The 22,436-nt window shown below is 43.7% G+C and overlaps 1 protein-coding gene across 6 annotated transcripts in view; it reads left to right on the forward strand.

The window, feature by feature from the left end:
• Pur-alpha (Purine-rich binding protein-alpha) overlaps window positions 1–22,436 on the forward strand; it is a 354,281-nt gene that overhangs the window by 176,689 nt on the left and 155,156 nt on the right. For 3 of the 6 annotated variants that reach the window (XM_080281121.1, XM_080281117.1, XM_080281122.1), the window contains exon 1: window positions 10,002–10,298. The exons of the other annotated variants lie outside the window; for them this stretch is intronic. In XM_080281121.1, coding sequence (XP_080137247.1) covers window positions 10,193–10,298 — 106 coding nt within the window. In that variant the 5' untranslated portion in view covers window positions 10,002–10,192. Of the gene's footprint in view, window positions 1–10,001; window positions 10,299–22,436 lie in introns of those variants that run through there. 6 annotated transcript variants of the gene reach the window in all.

Raw genomic sequence — 22,436 nt, forward strand, 5'->3', positions numbered from 1 at the left:
GGGTGGGAATAATGGGTGTGGATAGGTTGAGTAAATGGGTGAGAATAATGGGTATGGATGGATAGGGTGAGTAAATGGGTGGGTATAATGGGTATGGATAGGTTGAGTAAATGGGTGGGAATAATGGGTATGGATGGATAGGTTGAGTAAATGGGTGGGAATAATGGGTATGGATAAGTTGAGTAAGCGGGTGGGAATAATGGGTATGGATAAGTTGAGTAAGCGGGTGGGAATAATGGGTATGGATAAGTTGAGTAAATGGGTGGCTGATAGAAAAACAGACTAGAACACCGTAAAATTATCCAAGGACAATTTTGATAAAGATATAACTTCCTTCAGCCATTGCCTACTATACCTCATACCAATTAATCTGGCCAGGCATGTATGGCAACACTGTTCCTGCCGAGATTCTGATTGGCTGGAGGTGTTTGTTCGATTTTGTTGTTGCTTAAACCGATACTCTATTATCAGATGTGATACTGAGTTTGTCGGCAATACAATCGTCAAAAGCAATAAAAAATCCGTTAGATACTTAACAACAATGAAATTTGCGTAGGAAGATAGAGATATGAGTCAACAAAGTATTATAACAGTCCAAGTCAAGGTCAGCATTCGAACAATTCCTTTAAATCTCTGCCACTCCATAATATAACAAAAAATTAAGGAAGCCTGCTTAATCTAAGCATTGTTATAGCACATTTAAATTTTAAGATCAGTCCGTACTGTGATAATAGAGGAGATATAATGAAACAGATTTCCTTTAGCCTACTTTGATTTTTCGCGATTTTTTCAAACCTCCCTCCCCGCAGAACTCGTCTTTTCATTAGAATTTTTAATTATTCAGAGTTGTGGCACGATTTAAGGTTGCGGACTGATCTTAAAATTTAAATGTGTGTTTTACCAATGCTTAGATTAAGCAGATTTCCTTAATTTTTTGTTATATTACGGAGTGTCAAGAGATTTAAAGGAATTGTTCGAATGCTGACCTTGACTTGGACTGTTATAATACTTTGTTGACTCATATCTCTATCTTCCTACGAAAATTTCATTGTTGTTAAGTATCTAACGGATTTCTTATTGCTTTTGACGATTGTATTGCCGACAAACTCAGTATCACATCTGATAATAAAGAGAGTATCTGTTTAAGCAACAACGAAATCTAACAAACATCTCCAGCCAATCAGAATCTCGGCAGGAACAGTGTTGCCATACATGCCTGGCCAGATTAATTGGTATGAGGTATAGAAGCCGAGCTATAAAAGGACCTTGAGGTCAAGGTCACTGATTGGTGCATGTCACCTTAGGTCGTCACTGTAAGTCCAGCAAGTTGGATCGCTCCAGCTTTAATCCTTCATGGAAAAATAAGTGACACCCGGAGTGTCTGGAAAAGTCCCAGTTTTTTACTCCAAACTGTCTCGAGACTGATTAACCGATTGGAACCATACTTCTTTCGGCACTGCGTCTTCCTTAAGGCTATATTGGAGTATAATTTCAGCTTCCTAGCTTAAGCGGTTCTTAAGGCAATGTGGCTGACTCACTTTTCTGTGTTGATATCCGGAAATCCGGTTGACGGATTGCCACCATATGTTATGGCCAAAAGAAGCGGACAGTGTCCGACTAAGTGGACCAAGTTTGAAGGCTTTAGGCCACATAGCCTTTGAAATATCGCAGTTTTAGAATAAGTAAGAGTAATAATAATATTGACAAAAACAGGAAAACCTCCCACAAGGATGTGAGAATTTTTTATTAATAATGGGGATATTTTGAGGATGGATAGGCAGCTTGATGGGGTAGTCGGTTAGTAATGGGTGGGGAAATGGGAATATATGGGTAGATTGATAGGTGATTGGATACAGTGAGTGGATGGACTGATGGTATTGGGTTGTATAGAAGGGATAATGAGTTTATAGATGAATGGGTTTGGATATGTTGCTAATGGGTGGGAATAAGGAGATTGAATGGGGTATGGAGTTAGCGGGTCGGTAATGGATGGGGATAATAGGGATGGGTAGGTTGATTGCTGCATGAATTGTTAATGGGTAGGTGAATGGGGGTGCTGGGGAGGGATAGGCAATGGTCAGGTTAATGGATGGGGATAATCAGGAGGTATGGGTAAGTGAATTGGATTTTTTTTAAATGGATGAAAAATAAAATTCGATGGATGTATAGAGGAATAAATAAGGTAAATGAATTAAATGTGTATATTAAATTGATGGAGAAAAATTTAAAGGTTTTGTGTTTATGGAGGGTCGATAAAGTAGATAGTTAGAGAGAGAGAGAGACAGGGACAGAGACAGACAGACAGACAGGCAGACAGTGAGTGAGAGAGAGAGTGTGTGTGTGTGTGTGTGTGTATGTGTGTGTCAGAGAAAGAGAGAGAGAGAGAGAGAATGAAAATCTGTGTGTGTGTGTGTGTGTGTGTGTGTGTGTGTGTGTGTGTGTGTGTGTGTGTGTGTGTGTGTGTGTGTGTGTGTGTAAAAGCAGTTGTGTGGGTGTGAGTGAGGGAATTGTAGAAATAGAAAGTGCGTGTGTGTATGTGTGTGTAGGTGTTGAGTGTAGGCGAGTGGGGATGTTGGGAGTTAAGCATTAGTGTAGAGAGTTTTGTATGTAACTGTATGTGAGTGGGTGTATTACAGGTTTTGTGTGTGTGTGAGTGTGTGTGTGTGTGAGAGAGAGAGAGAGAGAGAGAGAGAGAGAGAGAGAGAGAGAGTTAATGGAGAGTTACTACTTGTGTAGGAGTGAGACTAGGTAAATATAAGTAGTAATGAAAATGTTATTGTGAACGTATGTGTGTGTGGGTGCGTAAGTGAGAGAGAGAGAGAGAGAGAATTCATAATTATCCCGAGGTCCTTCCTACGGTAAAGAAAAAATATGACCAAGGCAGAACCAGTTGCACTTCAGGATGCCGGGGAAAACCAGAATGTTAAATCAGTTTTGACTTAATTCCACGCAAGTGTCGTTCTTTGCGTTATTAATTCCTCCCTCCGGATGATTTTATTCATCTTGGAAGACTTTTTGAACTGGAGGGATTGCCTATGACCTTAAAAAAAAGCCTTACACTACATGAGGTCATTTATAATTTGGAGTTAATAGGTTGGATGTAGCAAGGATATGATTAAAAACATCTTCAGGTCAAAGTGGTTAATAATTCAGTGCTTAACAACAGCTGTGACTGAGAAGGAACTAGATTTTCCATTTAATTAGGCAGGTAAACTCAGGGAATGTATGCATATCATTGGTAGTAAATTTGATAAGCGTGAGATGAAGCCGAGAATGCCTATAGCCTTCATTGCCCTTACTTCCCAGCCAAAGCCATTGTCCCGTTGTGGTGAAATGGCGATCGTGGATAATCCCGGAGAGAGAACCAGGATTTTTAACCGTACCTTCCTGTAAATGAAACTAGACATATTTTGAGGTTGGTATAGGGCAGGATTCCAAGCGGTTTTCATTCAAGTTTCTCCCCATGAAATTATCCATCATCTTATAGAAACATTAATATCTCTTCTCTAAATTTACAAGTTGGTGGTAAGGGAAGGAGGTGGAGTTGTATGGATTTTCTTGAAAGGCTAACAATCTAGCGTTCGTGATTTGACTTGAGGAATCGCCCCAGCTCACCCAGTTCTGCTCCCTGTGTGATGAAATGTTGGCCGTGTATAAGTAACCCCAAGGAGACTTCAGTTGTAGACTTGGAGCGTGGAATTCTCAGACCTAATAGAAACGGGATCAGCAGACCGCATTTATTAACTTAGGTTTTGATCACGGTGTTGTAATAGACTTCGGTAGTGTGCTTTAATGATATAAAGTTTAATCATCACGAAATAAAATCTTTGGCTGTGCTCATTTCTCGCTGTCTAGATATGACTGAAGATGGGATAAGATATTTTCGAGACGCCGCCATGATGTTTGTGTCCCGATAGTCGTGTTCGTATTATTCCCAAGGAGATAATACGGTACTTCTCGGAAAGCTTGGTATCTTTTCTGCCCTCATTGTGACAAGGGCAGCAGCAGTACTTCTAGATCTTGATTACTTGGGTACTCAGAGGGTACATTCAGCGTCCCCCCCATAAAGTCACCCACCGTCCCATAACACCGCCAGTATCTCTACCCATTAAAAGAGCTGGTTGGTGGTGAGGGGGAGGCTTGCATGCATTGCTTTGATGCTGTAATTCTGTAACTGTTCTGATTTATATCTTTATCATTCTACCTATATTAGTTTGTGTATCTTTCTATTCATCCATCTATCTTTATATGTCTGTCTGTCTTTATCTGTGTCTCTACTCAAACGCCTTAATCTCATAAGGGGTGGCCACAAACGAATCGTCTCCATGTCACCCGGTCCTCCACAATAGGTTACCCTTTCTCCAGCTTACACATCCCTCTCATATACCTCTCCACCCCATCCCTCCATCTCATCCTCGGCCTCCCCTTCACCTCACCCACATACTCGTACTCTCCAGTCAGTGTCTCCTTATAAGTGACTTGTGGAAGCGCCCTATTTACACGACCAGATTCTTAACCTACAGACTGTCTTCCCTCAGACTCACTCCCTCCCCCTTATACCTCTCCTCTCCATTTCCTTGTCTCATCCTCGGTCTCCTCCTCCTCCACCTTACTCACATACTCTCCTAGTCAGTCTTTCCTTAAATTTGACTTGAGGAAGCACTCCATTTGCACCACTAGATTCTTCACCATCTGACTGCCCTCTCTCCAACTCACACCTCTTTCATTAACCTCCCCATCTCATCCTCGGTCTCCCCTCCCCTCCACCTTACCCACATACTCTCCTTGTCAGTCTCTCCCTTATAAGTGAGTTCAGGAATCGCCCCCTTTGCATCACCACATCGTTCACCACTAATCCTGCTCCTTGTGTGATGAAATAGCGTCTGTGGTTAATTCCAAGGAGATGGTGTTCTGGGAAGGTGTTGTCATCCAGCCAGCCTTGAGGTGGGACAAGGTGAGGAGTAGCTGCTTATTGGCCTGTATTCCCGTTGGTTAAAAGGTTCCTAACACCTCTTCTTCAGCGATTAATTTTCCTTATTACACCTTGCCGTCCTCTTGTGTGTTCCTAAGCGATTCATTTTCCTTATTACACCTTGCCGCCCTGTTGTATGTGACTTAAATCATTCTGATATAACCATACTCTGCATAAATAACGTAAAAAAGGATATTAGCCAGCCGTACCTTAAAATAAATCGGTAAGGATGAGATGTTAGGGCGCTTTCTTAACCGACGAGTTCACAAGAGAGACCCAGTGAATTTATTACAGGTGTTACCAGGTGTTGTAAAGGTGTGATGAATTCGGGGTTTGCCAAGACTCACCCTCATGTTATAGTTTGTTCATCTTAACTTTACCCAGATTTTTATCCTTTTGCAATATATTTCACGTCGCTTAGTGACAGCAAAACACAGTGCCACTGCTCTGCATCTCTCCCATATTGAGATGGAAAGGGTTAATGGTTGTTGCTTTATCTTGTTCCTCCTTACTGATCGACAAGCTGAGGTGGTGTTTATTTCCATTTAGTCCCTTGATCCAAACTGCACTTCATTCTTGCATCCCTCTAACAGTTTTATTCAGTCTTGAGAGGTGTTTAGTGTGGAGACCTCTGGGATAGGGGATTGAGAAGGGAAGTAATTTAAAGGCTGCGACTTATGGGGAGTTTAACATCGCGACATATGGAGAGTTTAAGATCGCGACACATGGAGAGCTTAAGATCGCGACATGAGTTTAAAATCGCGACATAAGAAGATAAGATCGCGACACAAGGAGAGCTTAACATCGCGATGTTTGGAGAGTTTAAGATCGCGACACACGGAGACTTTAAGATCGCGACATAAGGAGAGAAAGATCGCGACTTGAATTTAAGATCGCGATAGATAGAGAGTTTAAAGTCACGACACATGGAGAGTTTAAGATCGCGATGTATGGAGAATAGGGTCGTGATATAGGGGTGAGTCGTCAACAAGTGAAAAGACCTACCCATGCTGTACCTGGTCTGCTCTCACTTGGCTGAAGATTGCTACCTTTCAATTTCGAATGCTGAATTGTCCTTGGAGTCGGGTAGTTCATTATGTCATTAGTCAGGAACGATTGTCAAGGAAATGATGTGTGGAAGTAGTATTTTTTTTATTATGCGAGGAAGAAGGAACCAAAGGCTGAGCCCGCAAAACGTTCCTTCGAAAAAAAAATAATAATAAAAAAAAAAAAAGAGAGAGAGAGAGAGCCAAATTCAAGATCCATTCATTTCGAGATGCCTGGACACACTGCGTTTGAAAGAATGGAGATCATATATGAAGTAGGAAATACAGACAGAGGGAGGCAGTTCCAGAGTTTTGCCTTTATAATAGGCTAACAAGTAATCGGCCAACGGGAGACGCTTATCAGTCAGGTATGATCAGGTGGAATATAAGATGATTGGTGGCGTCTACATTTAAGCGTCAACGTAGGGAGGGAAGTCAGGTTGTGTAGAAGTAAATAGCTTCCTAACCCCGTCATGAGGCGACTCGCTCCGCAACACACGGCTTCACAAACTTAATCCCGCGTTTCCCGTTAACATGTATTGGCCTGATAAGCATTGGGACAGATATGGGCCCGTATTCTCGTCGGTTGAGAAAACTCCGAAACATATTTTCCTAAGCTGTTTATTTTGTTCATTACACCTTGATGTCCTGTTGTGTGTTCCATAAATCCTTCCAGTATCGTGATACTCTGTATAAATAACGTCTATCTATCTATCTATCTATTGCCAGACGCCATAATCCCGTTAGGGTTGGCCATTTGACTTTGAGTTTACAATAGGATATTAATCAGCCATATCCAAGAGTTAGGGAGCTTCCATAATCAACGAGAGTACGGGACACGGTATGCGTGGTAGGGACGTTAATGAGGTGTTTACGCTCTTGCACCGTGCCGACCAGTTCCGTCTGGTGACCATCATCTCATCAGTCCGTCGTTGGCATGACGGCACCACCGTAGTGCATCACCGGCCACGTCATAGACCATGGCGGCAATATCATGTTATTTATTTATATATATTTTTTATTTTTATGCTTCTGTCCGTCCGATTTACCAATGGGAAGTAGGATGGTGATCGTAGTAGTAATAGTAACCAGTAGTTGTTTTTGTTGGTGTTAGTCACCTCATTTTGGATATGACAAATTGGGTTTGGATGATGACCATGATGATGTTTACTCAGGCATCCAATATTCTCTATTAACTGATTAAAAAAAAAAAAAAGCTGCATTAGATTACTAGATCGTAAGAGGACTAACGGTGACAGTAATAACATTCGTGTTTCTGTATTCACTCGGCCTTGTAAAATTACTTAGCGTTAGCTGAGAGAGAGAGGCATCCGTGTCATGTGGGGGTGTTGTAGTAGTTGCAGCTTCAGGCTTATCTGAACCCGAACTCGGTGGACTGTAGGGCGAGGTTGATCTTTATACTGTATGCACATCTTCCTTTGGACATGTGGAGAGAATGGAGAATGAAAGACTGACTAAGAGAGTGTATGTAGGTGAGGTGGAGGGAGGGGTAGACCGTGGATGAGGTGGAGGGATGGAGTTGAGAGGTATATGATTGAGAGGGGAGTGAGTTGGGGGAGGGTAGTCAAATGGTGGGTGACAGAGCGACGTGGAGGCGTTTTGTCTGCGGCCACCCTTTTGCGGGATTAGGGCGTCGGGCTATAGATAGATAGATAGATAGACAGACATCTTCCTTTCGTGGGATAAGGAGGGGATTAAGGAACGTTAAAACCAGTCAGTGGAGCTGCCTGATCATATTATTCCCATCACGTGAAGGCGTCCCTCTACAGACCTGAGGGTTAAGTAAAATGTGAAATGGTAGGAAGGTGCCGTGCTTGCCTACCGTCTTGCCTGCTTGCCTGCCCACCTGGGTGCGGTAGTAAGGGTGGTGGTGATGGGTGGCCACCTTGAAGCCTTACACTATTATAACACCCCACCACCACCCCGCCACACTCACACTTACACACCCCTACCCAGGCCTGCTTCACAACATTCCCACATTCACCCCTTTCTCAGCAGTGCCAAAAATACCGCTGCTGCCGCCGTTGTGGTATGCTGAAGCAATGGTGTTCCGTACATTCTGATACGAGTAAAACACATCACTACCTTGCTTCGCCTTACAACCCTATCTCACTCATTCACCTCTATCTTCAGTGGCGCCTAAAATATCCCCACTGCTGCTGCTGCTGTTGCTATGGTGCCCTGAAGGAATGCCCGTGTTTGGTCCAATAACGAGGTCAGTTATAGTGGATTTGATTTTTATCTGACGGAATTGGGCCACTCCCACAATTTGAGTACTAAGTGGTTGTTGCTTGAAATCCGCGAACCTTTGTTATGATGTAGGAAATAAGTCTCTTTGGTTATCAGTCAGCCATCCAGTCTGACTACAGTGGGCCATCAGTTGAGCTGAAAGAGGTCAGGAGTCTTAGGTCAGAGTAGAGGCGCTTACGTGAGGTAGATGGAAGTAGTGATCCAGCAGAGGAAACACAGTGGATGTTGGCCCTTGTGATGGCACGGGACCTGCCTGCTTCTTGATATCACGCACGACACAGCATTTGTTTTATGGTGCCAGATTTTGTACATAGCTGTGGGCGCCATAACCTATTTACTTTAACTTGCCCCAAATGTTCGTCCGTATGCAGCTTGTTTCACGTAGTTCAGTGACAGGAAAGGGCAATGCTATGGCTGTACGTCCTTGCCATAGCACTGTGTGACTAGCATGATTTTCCCTGGTTAATCTCTTGTTTTATCACCGCATTCAAGATAATTTTAGGCCAAGTTAAAGTGAAAAGATAATAGTATTTTGCGAATAGGAAGATGGTCACACGTTGCTCCACAAATACTCCTACAAACAGCCTAGAGCAGTTTGTTTGGTCACTACCTGCAGCTTCCATATCGCCACATTCAGCCTGGCACCACTTGCGTTGTTTGCATGACAGTAACTGTACGTGTGTTTACCTGACGGAACTGGGTTACTACCACTACTTTAAACTAATTTGTGTGAAATCCGATGAGTTGTAATTAAGAATTAGGGATGAGTCGCCTTTGTTCGCAGTCAAATCAGTCCTCCATTAAATCTACACTTGACCATCAGCTGGGCTGAAAATCGTTTGGGATCTTGGTCTGGTTATAAAAAGAAATTCACCATAGTGCTGGCATCGTTGTGTTGGCAGCCTGAAAAACGTAGATAGCGACACCCGTGTTGGCAGGCTGGTGGCAGTACTGTCTGTTCTGGCAGCCAGACAGTTGGTGACGCGAACACCACGTGTTGACATTGACAAGTGAAATGATGACATCTTCTTTTTTGGTAGCGTGACACCACCTGTGTCTGCTGTCTGGCACCAGCTGGTGGTGGCACTACTGGTGTCAGGCAGGTGGTTGATGCCAGTGACATCATTGGTGTTGGCAGTCTGGCACCAAATGACCTTGTTGTTGGCATTGTGGGAGCAGCTGGTGGTGGCAGCCGGGAGACCTTAAGTGATGTTGGCACGGTTGTGACCTGTGTTGGCACTATTGTGGGCAGGTGATGGTGGTTGTGATAGCACCTCTGTTGGCAGCCTGGCCACCACCTGTGTGTGTATATGTGTGTGGAGGGGGGGGGGTTGGCAGAGGGTAGTGTTGGCAGTGTTAGTATGCGCGCGCAGGTTGACGGGGCTGCGGGGCGGGGCGGGTGGTGTGTGGCGGCGGGGCTGGCGGGGCGGGGGTGATGGCGGCGGCGGGTGCAGGAGTGTGGAGTGGGTCAGTGTGGGTGGAGGAGTGACGCTGGCCTCACGCACCGCCCTGCCGTCCCGCCGCCCCATCACAGCCGCCCCGGCCGCCCACTTCCGTCGGTGCCCCCCGCCAGGCGCCCCAGCACCGCCGCCCCCCTTGCCCCGTGGTGGCCTGGCCGGGCGGCCTGCCCCTCCCCTCCCCCTGCACACACTATGTGAGGCCGCCCTTGTCAAGTCTGCTGTATTGATCCACACAAGGTGTTGTGGCGCGGCGTGGCGGCTGCACGTCCGCCGCCGCAGCCACCGCAGCCGTCAGGCACCCACCAGGCCAGGCACCACCCAGCCAGGCAACCCCTGAACACGTCCCAGGCACCGTTGGGCAGCAAGGCAGTCAGGCAGGTGTGAGGCAGAGCAGGCCGGCCCCAGTGGCCGTCAGGCATGGTGGTTTAGCTGCCGCGGCCACCATGGCTTACGGCGGTAGGGGCAGACCGGGTTACCGCGGCCCCGGCGCCTCGCCCCCCGGGGGACCACCGCCCCGTAGGCCATACTCTGATGATGATTCCGAGGAAGGTAAGCTGACCCAGCCTGCCCCGCCCCGACCCGACCCCACACGACCTGACAGCACCCGCATCCCCGTCACACACACACACACACGCACACGCATGCACACTCACGCACGCACACACATACACACTCGTCCTTGTCCTTGTCCGACCTGAGCCGTTGAGTACCGTGGTCACTTGGCTCCACCCTCACCGCCTTTAGCCTGATGATAAAGCACAGAACAGCAGCACCGCACACCACCGCAATGGCAGCTGACGGGCAAATAAAAAACACTCGCCCGTATTGCCAAAACTGGCGAGGAGCAGGTGTATGGCTGATGACAATTTCCGACGGTCATGTATGGGCCAATGTGACCATTAAATGTTGGTAGCCTGCATGCCACGTTACATAGCGTATTCAGACCCGCCTGACTTATTTTACTCCACGGCATTAGGTGTGGTTAGCCTGCATCCCATGTTACGTAGTGCATGCAGCAGCCAGGTAGAGAAGCCAGTCTCCCTTCCCTCTCATCATAGAGCAGTTGTGAGCAGTACGTGTGGTTAGCCTGCATGCCGCTTTGCAGAGCGCATTCAGCAGCGAGGTGGACAAGCCAGGCGCATTGTACTCTCATAAATCATCATCATCATCATCATCATCCCGCCTCATTTTCCCACCCATAATCGCTGTCACACTACCCTTAGAACAGAGTCATGATTACATGTGGTTTTCCTGCATGTCACGTCACAGAGCACATTCAGCAGCGAGGTGTAGAAGCCAGACACATTATAACAGATGTTATTTATATGAGTAGTTAGTTCACACTTCAGCTAGGCGTAAAATTGCGATGTCTGTTTCTTAAATACGGAGCTGTAGCGAGTGATTAAACATTGGCAGGTGGTGCTTAACGAAGAAGTGCCGTGGAAAGGATGCAGGGCCAGAGCGTTGTCTTATTCTTCCATTGGGCTAAGGGAAATAGGCTGCAAAAGGACGAAAATCAGTTAGTGAATCGATGAGAGTTAGCCTGCATGCCACGTTACAGAGCGAAGTCAGCAGGGAATGCTGAAGACAGAGATGACAACCTGACTTTTCTGCCGTAGATTTTACAGGCGTTCGTCCGAAATAGGAGGGATTGCCAACATCAGCGCGATTTGCTCCGACTCCTTGAATCCGCTGACCTCTTGTTTATTCTTGCTGCTTCCAAACGACCTTATGCAGCTTAGGGGGAGTCTTTACTGTTCATTTTATTCTTTCTCTTCGTATTGTTCGCATCGTATCGTTCATAAAGGCTCCAGTATGTTTGCATGCGTCTGTCTTGGTCACCTAATGGCGTCTCTCCGTGCTGCGACCTCTTGCAGCCAAACTACAGTATTCAGTCTCTTATCCCTGAGGTCACCATCTGTGGCCCCGTCCCAGATCTTTTTCGGTCTGCTTCTCGCAACCCTACCCCTCGACGTTCACACTTCTCACATTCGGCACCCAATTGTCATCCTCCATTCTCCACGTGTCCAAACCATCTCACACTAGCCCTCGTCATCACAGCACCCTATGTACTTCAGTCCCATCCTCTCAGCTTTTCAGTCGTAAATCTAGCTCCCTCTCCTCCCAGGCTTCGCATTCAAGGACTCATTACACATCCATCTTATCATTGTCATTTATGTACGTTTGATCCTACGAATATCCTCTTCCTTTACTGCCCAGGTCTCACAACCATACGTCGTTACACTCCTAACACATGCCGTAGATAGCGCGTCCTCAATTAGCGAAGGAATTAGTGAAGGCAAAATCTCTTGTTTCGAAGTCTATCCTTAACCGAACAAAATTTTGAATCGAAAGGGTGACTAGACACAAACTGTACAGCCATGTGTGTGCGGGCGCGCCCCTTCAAGACGGTCTTTTCCATCCATCACCCAGTCCCATTTTGACCCGTGTAGACAGCAGCGTAGGGGTCCGGGGCTAGGCTACTCAATCCCGACATTTAAGGCAAGGGTCACCAGCCTCACTCGCCACTTAGTCATTTTCGCCTTCAGTAAATTCGTCTAGAAGCAGGAAGAATAAAACAAAGATGTCATCGCATTGCAAGTCCTGTGACCATGGGGGAGGGGGGACGCAACGTTGATGCCGTAGTGTATTCTTCATACCGACTGACTATTTTATTAGGCATGGGAGAAGCTGTCCGAGCTGGAGGGGTTAGGGATAGACTTCATCAACCCCTTTACTGAGAGAAATACCCACTAAACTGAAAAAACCGTCTGTAGATAGCAAGAGTATATATAATGTAAAATACGATACGCTCTTGGCTTGAAGGAGTTAGCCATTTCACTCCGTTCGTAGTGTGTATAAAAGGTCCAGCTCGCTTGCATGCGTCGGCCATGGTCACCTAATGGGGCTCTCCACGCTGCACGATCTCTGGCAGCCTCCCTGTTCAGACTTGTAGCCCTGAGGTTACTATGACCTCGTCCCAGGTTTTTTTCGGTCTGCATCTCGCAACCCTATCCCCGACGTTCACACTTTTCAATTTTCGCAGCCAGTTGTCATCCCCCATCCTCTCAATATGTCCAAACCATTGCAGTCTAACCCTCCTCATGACAACCAATGCACTTATACCCCATCCACCCTCTCAACTCTTCCTAGCCCCTCCCAGGCCTCCCATTCAAGGACGCACTGCACATCCATCTAATCACGTCATGACGTAGTTTATTATTGCCGTCTTCAGACTTTTTACTTGTGGCAGTTTAGGGGTTAATGAAGACTATATACACAGCCTCTTTAACTCGAAAACTTTCCTGATCTGAATAAAAATGGATGTAAAATAGCGAGAATAATATTATAAAAAATCATCTAAATTTTTTCTCGGTACTGCCAGACGGTTTTATGCAACTCAGAGAGCCCATTTGTAGTGAAAAGATTAACTCTTTCATTCCGCTGACAATTTTTCACCTTATTTCTTCCCGTATTTTCACTTCACCGTTTCTTTCGCCGTATTCTTCACTTTAACTATCATCTGAAATGAAAAAAAAAAAGGGGGGGGGGATTTTCTAGTGGACGAGTTAAAAGAACAGGTATATATCGTGATTGTAGCCAGGTGGAGGTGTGGCTTGGGTGCCCAGGACAGGAGGGGTGCAGTTCCTTCCCCTTCAGGGCTTGAAAATTTAACCCCATGACCGGGAATGACCTGGTTTGCATTTTATTCCAGCAACATCAGACGATGATGACGATGATGATGAGGAGGAGGAAGATTATTGTTATTATTATTATTTTTGCAACAACAACAACAACTACTACTGTTACTACAACTACTACTACTACTACTACTACTACTACAACAACATAATTAGCTGAAATAAAAAATCTGTATACGTATACTGTATTACGAAATAAAGATGATTACTACTACTACTACTACTACTAATTATTGTTATTATTATTATTATTATTATTATTATTATTATTATTATTACAGAGAAGTAACCAAGAGCACCGAAAGTTACCATCGGGTAAAACATTGTGGGCGATTTTTTTTTTTTCCCCAGCAAACTACGGTCGATTTGATTCAGTTGGCAGAAAATCCCCACAGCCCAAGTGTTAACCCGCCCAGCCCGAGGACGCCATTTTTATGTACCCATTTCAGACGATTTTATTCAGCATAGGAAGGTATTTTTTTTGGTACTTAATGGGTCACTGAAGGCCATACCCCCCCCCCCCAGTTCAAAACGCCTCCTGTGCTACTACTACTACTACTACTGCTGCTGCTACTACTACTACTACTACTACTACTACTACTACTACTACTATTACTACTACTAATAATAATAATAATAATAAGGCAGCAGAAATACGATCGGAAAACCGTCATTGGGGTGAAGGGTTGATAAAGCCATATAAAGGTAACAAAAACAGAATAAAAAGCTACGTTATTATATTGGTGTCGGCGGGGTAATAATAATAATAATAATAATAATAATAAAAATTGTTTGACGATAATGATGATGAATAATTATGGTGTTGAGCGTTAGTGATTGCTATACCGTACATGTGTATTATTATTATTATTATTATTATTAGTATCATTATTATTATTATTATTATTATTATTATTTTTAAGCTTTATTCCTCCTCCCCCCCTTCGCATTTATATGTTTTACCCTCTCATTCATTAATGGGAATAATAATCAGCGGTTTGATGGTGGTGGTGGTGGTGATGGAAATAATAATGATGATAGTGGTGATGGAAATAATGATATGATGGTGATGGTGGTGGTGGTGGAAGTAATGATGATGGTGATGGTGGAGGAAATAATGATGATGGTGGTGATGGTGGTGGTGGTGGTTTTGGTAATGGTGATGGTGGTGGAAATAAGGATGATGGTGGTGGTAATGATGATGATGGTGATGGTGGTGGTGGTGATGATTAATGATGATGATGATGCTAATTACGAGTGTGCTCTTCGTCGCTACAAATTGCCCTACCGTACAGGCACCTAATTTTCAAACTGAGACAGGGCATGCGTGTGACTGCATTCTATCTCGTAAATCAGACCAGTTACGTTAAACAGACCCGCCATACAAAGGAGTAAGTTGGTGTGGACGGGGACTGAAGCATCTGGGGTATTTTAAGGGTGTAAGTAGGTAGGAACGGTGGAAGGGTGTGTGTAAAAAGTAGAGAGGATAGATTTGTGTGTGGCAGAAGAGTAGATGTGTGTGGAAATGACAGGACGGTAGAAGGATGTTTGTAAAAGAGAATGAAGAGTAGATTTGTGTGTGTAAGAAATGCTGGAACGGTAGAAGTGCGTGTGGAAAAAAGTAGAAAGGGTATAGGTTGTGTGTGTAAAACGAAAGGAACGGAAGAATGTGTGTAAAATGGTAGAAAGGTTAGATTTGTGTGTGTAAAAGGGAAGAAAGGTTAGATTTGTGTGTGTAAAAGGGAAGAAAGGTTAGATTTGTGTGTGTATAAAGGAAGAAAAGATAGATTTGTGTGTGTATAAAGGAAGAAAAGATAGATTTGTGTGTGTAAAAGGGAAGAAAGGTTAGATTTGTGTGTGTATAAAGGAAGAAAGGTTAGATTTGTGGGTGTATAAAGGAAGAAAAGATAGATTTGTGGGTGTATAAAGGAAGAAAAGATAGATTTGTGTGTGTATAAAGGAAGAAAAGATAGATTTGTGTGTGTATAAAGGAAGAAAAGGTAGATTTTATGTGTGTATAAAGGATGAAAAAATAATTTGTGTGTGTAAAAGGGAAGAAAGGTTAGATTGTGTGTATAAAGGAAGAAAGTTTAGATTTGTGTGTGTAAAAGGGAAGAAAGGTTAGATTGTGTGTGTATAGAGGAAAAGAGGATAGATTTGTGTGTGTAAAAGGGAAGAAAGGATAGATTTGTGTGTGTATAAATGAAGAAAGGTTAATTTTGTGCGTGTAAAAAGAAAAAAAGGCTAGATTTACGTGTTAGAAGCCAGAAACCGCCAGTGTAAAAAGGCAGAAAGGGTAGAAGTGTATGTAAAGATGTAGAAAAGGTTAGAGTTGTCTTTTTGAATGCATGAATGGCAGAAGAGTGTATGTAACAAGACAGGAAGGATAGAATTGTCTGAAGAAAGGCACAGGTGATAGACGGGTATGTGCAAAAAGACAAAGAAGAACACAAAGGTGTGTAGAAAGAGAGAGTTGAATTGTTTTGAGAGGCAGAAGTGTGTGTGTGTGTGTGTGTGTGTGTGTGTGTGTGTGTGTGTGTAAAAAGGCAGAATGGTTCGTGGAGTGTGTAAAAACAAGATTCGTAGAGTAGGTGCTTAGATGATAGAGTCGTATAGAGTGTAGAATATAGAGACAGGATAGTAATCAGTGTAGGCATTAAATAAGAAGTGAATCTGAACGCGACCTCTCTTACGAAATTCTTGTTACATCCAAGAGTTTTTAGTCAACTTAAGAAAGACCTCGTACTGAAGGAGTTAGTGAGTTCAAGAAGGTTAATAAAATGAAAAAAATCGTCTGAAAACCTTAATATATGTCTATTATCTCCCTAAGTATCGTATTACACACACACACACACACACACACACACACACACACACACACACACACACACACACACACACACACACACACACACACACACACACACACACACACACACACACACACACACACACAAATTGCATCACCACCGTCATGCACTCCACCCTCCCTGACCTGCCCTTGGGTGAAAGTAATTCCCGCCCTCTTGAACATAAAGAACGGTACGCTCTCTCTCTCTCTCTCTCTCTCTCTCTCTCTCTCTCTCTCTCTCTCTCGTCATGCATTTTCGGCTCAGTAAGTTTATTTCTCACCACCATACCATACCGTTTCTCTTTGCGGCTCAGTCACATTCTCTTCCTTTATCGCATACCCTCCCTTTTTCAGCTCTCAGCCTTATGTTTTGCATCCTGGGCTTGTCTGAACACATCCTCACACCCTCCAGTATATATGTGCCGCGGTCGCATTCTCTCACCACCTCCCATACCGCCTTTTTCTTGACTTGCGTGTGTTGTCATGTATCTTAGTTCCGTCTGCCACACACGCCAAAACTGTCCCTGTTCTAGGCTGTGTCACATTCTCTCAACACCTTCTGTCACATTGTCTCACCACCTTCCATACCCTCTCTTTCTTGGCTTCTGTCTGAGTTATCTTGCACCTCAGGTCTGTGTACCAGCAAACTTACCCCCGCCAGTACTGTCCTAGGCTCTGTTACTTTCACCGCCCTCCCCATACCCTCTCTTTCTTGGCTTTTATTTACAGTCTTATCACACTCTTCCGCATCGTGTCTTGCCTATACTCATTTTTTTTTTTTTTTCCCTCGAGTCGAAGATGCAGTTGACAAGTTGGTGATGATTGGCTGAATGCAACATTACTTCATAATCTCTTTACTCGTTAGTATTATTAATTGACAGCATATATCAGAGGGGGAAATTTGGGTTAGTAAATAAGTTATTCGGTCATGTTGCATTCAGCCAATCATCATCAACCTGTCAAATACATCTTCGCCTTAAAAAAAAAAAAAAAAAAAAAAAAAAAAAAAAAAACTCAGTACAGGTTCTCTCTTGTCAGATTTACCAGTGCCATCCCATGCTGTTTTTTTTTTTTTAATCCATATTCCGTAGCTTCTCAATCTGTGCTTCTTCACTGCCATAGATCTCCCCTAAGCTGAGTAACATCCTCTAGTGGTAACGGAATTTAAACTTTAATTACGAATTCGTTGCATTGAACAGGGAAATGTTGAATATATCTGAGCCTTTCACTACGAATCTCCTTTATATAGCAGTTACGGTAAATATAGTTCTGTTGAGAGTGGTAGTAAAATTAAGTGTGATGGTATCGAGGTTCCAGCGTTCAACCTCTTCCCTCACAGCTGTTAGTGCGGCGGTAAAAAGACTGTGTTGCTATTAATATAACCTGAACTGAGATGGTACAGTATTGAGGCATTTCGTCCATCCTTATCTCTCAAAAACTGTTTCCGTGGCGGTCACCCTGTGCTGCCACGCCTGCAGGACTATACTCTTTTCACCTTAACTTGTCCCAGAATTTCGTCCTTTTGCAGCCAATTTTACGTAGGTCAGTGGCAGAAAAAGACAGTACTACAGCTTTGCCATCCTTTCCAGGGCACTTTTTCGTGACTAGCACCATATTCTAGTGTCAGTGTATTGTTATAACTCAGCATTCAAGATGGAGAGATGGCGATTTTAGGCCAAGCTAGAGTAGTAGAAGTAGTAGTTGTTCCTTAGGCAGTCTGGCCGAACATCCCCGAGTCCCTTAGGAAGGCCACGGCCGAGACAGGGCTTTTCCACAGAGCTCTCAAAGAATGTATGTTGTGTTGTTGGCGTACGTGATTGTGTGTAATGCAATCTTCCATAATGTGCTTAATAGTATGGGGTGCTGTGTTGCATCCTGGACAGACATCAGCGACTGAGTCATCCAGCCTCTTCTGGTAGCTTAAGAGGACTTGATGGTGCCCACATCTCAGCCTGGCCAGGTGGACCCTGTCCTCACGAGGGAGATAGGATTTCAGAAGGGTGGATGTCAGGTGGCCGTGCATGGAGCTGTGTTGTCTTTAAGTGACTGAATGGAGCGGCGAGTGATCTGAGTGTGGATATGCTTCTGGAAGGTGGTCTGAGGTGGGCGAGGGGGGAGAGATGACAGTATTTGTGTATGGTATCGTGTGCTGGGTGTTATTTTGATGTTCCTTGGTGTGGGTGGATGTGCTGCCATGTAATATAGTGGATGATGAGGGTTTGTGGAGGCAGCAGCAAGAATTTGTGTGCTTTTCATGTCTAGATGATCCTTGACTTTGAGGACTTTGGTTTCATGATGTAGGTGGTCTGTGGGTGTAGTAGCTGTGCAGCCTGTGATTATTTTTAGGTCCTTGTTCTGTATGGTCTGTAGAGTGTTGTAGTGTGTTTTGGTGAGGTTAGGAGCCCAGGCAGGGCTTGCATAATTCATCGTTGAACGTATGTATTGTTTGTATACTGTGGTGGTGGTTTCTTTGTTGTGTCCGAATGTTGTATGGGCAAGTGACCTCAAGGCATTGAATCTTGGTGTTATTTGTAATGATTGTGATGTGTTGTTTAAATTACGTTGATGTATGGGTAGCTCTACATAATTTTCCAAAGCTGTTTAATTCAGGCTTCCGTCTTTTTGCATCCGTCATAGGTTCTAATAGTAATGTGGAACTGGCCGCTTCTGAGTGTGGGTGATCCGCGGCGATAGTCCAGATATTTTAATTTTCTTGCCCTTATTTTTTTATGTATATACTGCCGTGAACGATTTACCTTACAAGTTAAGTAATCGTCATTGTCATTGTCGTCGTAGTCAGAACCGTATCTTCCACTTATAATTAGGAGAGGTAGCATTCAGGAACATATCTTCCACTTATAAATAGGATAAAGAGCATCCACTACTAGGAGCAGAAAGGAAATTGAAGTTGTATTTGTTGTTAGATGGCTTGCAGAGGCTTTGTATTTGTTGTTAGATGGCTTGCAAAGGCTTTGTATTCGTTGTTAGATGGCTTGCAAAGGCTTTGTATTCGTTGTTAGATGGCTTGCAGAGGTTGTTTTGTGTTTGTTGTTAAATGGCTTGCAGGGGTTGTGTTGTATTTGTTGTTAGATGGCTTGCAGAGGTTGTTTTGTGTTTGTTGTTAGATGGCTTGTAGAGGTTTTATATTTGTTGTTAGATGGCTTGCAGAGGTTGTTTTGTGTTTGTTGTTAGATGGCTTGTAGAGGTTGTTTTGTGTTTGTTGTTAGATGGCTTGTAGAGGTTGTTTTGTAGTTGTTGTTAGATGGCTTGTAGAGGTTGTTTTGTATTTGTTGTTAGATGGCTTGTAGAGGTTGTTTTGTGTTTGTTGTTAGATGGCTTGCAGAGGTTGTTTTGTGTTTGTTGTTAGATGGCTTGTAGAGGTTGTTTTGTTTTTGTTGTTAGATGGCTTGTAGAGGTTGTTTTGTATTTGTTGTTAGATGGCTTAGGTGTTTTGTGTTTTTTGTTAGATGGCTTGCAGAGGTTTTGTATTTGTTGTTAGATGGTTTGCAGAGGTTGTTTTGTATTTGTTGTTAGATGGCTTGCAGGGGTTGTGTTGTGTTTGTTGTTAGATGGCTTGCAGGGGTTGTGTTGTGTTTGTTGTTAGATGGCTTGCAGGGGTTGTGTTCTGTTTGTTGTTAGATGGCTTGCAAAGGTTGTTTTGTGTTTGTTGTTAGATGGCTTGCAGAGATTGTTTTCCAGTACAGCATGTGTGAAACCCTTCCCAATTTCAAGACCCATCACTGGCAAGCTTTAGGACGATATAGAGTTGCGGTCATACCCATTAACCCACTATTGGCCTAGAGCGTCCTGTTACAGCCCTTCTTCCAGTACACGTTATAACACCATTTACGCTCCCCAGCTCCTTTTCTTTGGTGATTTATTTTGCTAAGGATGGCCATACCCACTAAACCTCGGGAGCATCGTGTTTATATTCTTAGTTCCAACAGGATTTATTGCTGTTCACGCTCCCTAGTTCCTTTTCCTTGGCGATTTATTTTGCTAAGGATGGCCCCATACCCACCTAACCACGAGGGCGTCCGGTTATATTCTTTCTTCCAGTACACGTTTTAATACCATTCAGGCTCCGTAGCTCCTTTTCCTTGGCGATTTACTTTGCTACATCTAACCCCTGCAGTTCCAGAAGTCTCCCCCAACCTGAATACAGCCGTGTGGAGGCAGCACGAAGAACTTTGCAAACACGTCCTTGAATTACGGTAGCGTGGCCCCATCAACGCCGCGACGCCATTTTGTTTTATTCCCGCTGCCCCAGGATCATGGCGGGCGCTGTTATTTTTACCAGGATCATTTTTTTTTTTTTCTCCCAGGGAAACACCAGGACATAGGGTATTGTCAATTTTGTGTGTGTGTGTGTGTGTGTGTGTGTGTGTGTGTGTGTGTGTGTGAAGATAAATTCCTGAAATTATATTTGAAGAGCGTGTACGCGTGGAAGTGACCAAAAGTGAGTATTTTTTTTTGCTGTAATATCGCGTGTTATATCTGCCCTTACGTCACTCCTTAGCTAAGAAGTGAGGTTAGCATTTCAGACCTTTTTTTTATTTTCCTGTCATAAATTACTGTATATAATATTTTTGGTTTAGTTTCCTGTCCCTTCGCAGTCTATTTCACGCCGCTCAGTGGCTAAATAAGACAATGCTGCGGCGCTACGTCCTTGCCATAGCACTTCTTTGTGATTAGTGTCATTATGGTTTTAACGTCCTATTAGAGCGTGGTATTCCAGATGTAGGCGTGGTAATTTTAGGCCAAGTTAGAGTGAAACGAGTATAGTTAGTTGAATTAGAAGATGGTATACTCGTCAGTTAAGGAAGCTCCCTAACACCTCTTCCTTAGCGATTCATTTTTGGTTGTACAGTTGACGCACGCAGGGATTTATTGAGGTTAGTACCGGATGAATCTTTGGCCGGCATGTTTGTCGGATAAGGAAGCTCCCTAACACCTCTTCCTTAGCGATTTATTTTTTGTTATGACTGGTCTATATTTTCCTCTAAGTATGGCGATGTTTGAAGGATTTTTCTAATAGGACAGTAAAGTGTAATAAGCAAAATGAATCGCACAGGGAAAGTTGCTAGGGAGCCTTATTAACCTGCGAGGATACGAGCCGTTATCTTGAAATCATCAAGAGATCTTCTGGGCCAGGTTAAAGTGAATGACGTATAGTTGGATTATATACCAGAGTTGTTCCGACGATGAGAGGGTTAAATATTAGAGAAGATTACATTTCTTAAGGTTACCGTCTTAAGAAGTTATTTAAGGAAGTGAAATTTAAAGATTCGAGGGTAAATTCTCAGCAGGGTATTTACATAGGCGGGAGGAGGGCAGGTAAACTCGGTGACCTAGGGAACGTGAGAGAGAGAGAGGGAGAGAGAGAGAGAGAGAGAGAGAATGGGATATGGGAAACAAGAGGGAAAGGGAAAAATAATGAAAAGGGAGGAGAGCAAAAACTTTATCATTCACTTCCAAACAAATGCCTTTTTTAAAACATGAAAATTAACCCAACGAAAATCAAAATTAGGAACATGCTCTGATGGAGGCTTTTATTTGACACGTTTCTGTATGGAGGATATTTTGTCAGCACTGTTTCCTGTAATTCCTACACTTGTATGACATCTTACTTTATTAATTTATGAAGCTTGATAAATCTCTTGTAAGCTTAATTAGATCATCCGGTAGCAATCTGTCCATCTGTATGTATGTATGTATGTATGTGTTTATAGATAGATAGATATATAGCGCATTCACTCTAACCCGACATATATCTCTAACCCCTTATGCTCAGCTGATGGCCAGGTGTAGTCAGATTGCAAGGTTAATTTGTTCAGTAACCAAGGAGACTCACTGCCACCTCAGCTAAAACCCACTGAATACCACACAACCTTGACTTAATACTGTACTTTTTTCACCCTTAACTTGGCCAGAAACTGCTGTCTCTCCATCCTGAATACTGAACCTGTGACAGTAGATTAATACAAGAATGTGATGCTGGTCAGGAAGAAGTGGTATGTAGAGAAGATGGAGCTACATCGTTGCCATTTTCTGCCATTGAACCGCGTGAAATAAGTTGCCGAAATAACGAGAATGTAGGTCAAGTTAAAGTTAGAGAAGTATATAAATATGGCA

This window comes from Coenobita brevimanus, chromosome 87 (genome assembly GCF_032717465.1).
Source record: "Coenobita brevimanus isolate Jiangsu-jjx chromosome 87, ASM3271746v2, whole genome shotgun sequence".
In the NCBI taxonomy this organism is placed as follows: Eukaryota; Metazoa; Arthropoda; class Malacostraca; order Decapoda; family Coenobitidae; genus Coenobita; species Coenobita brevimanus.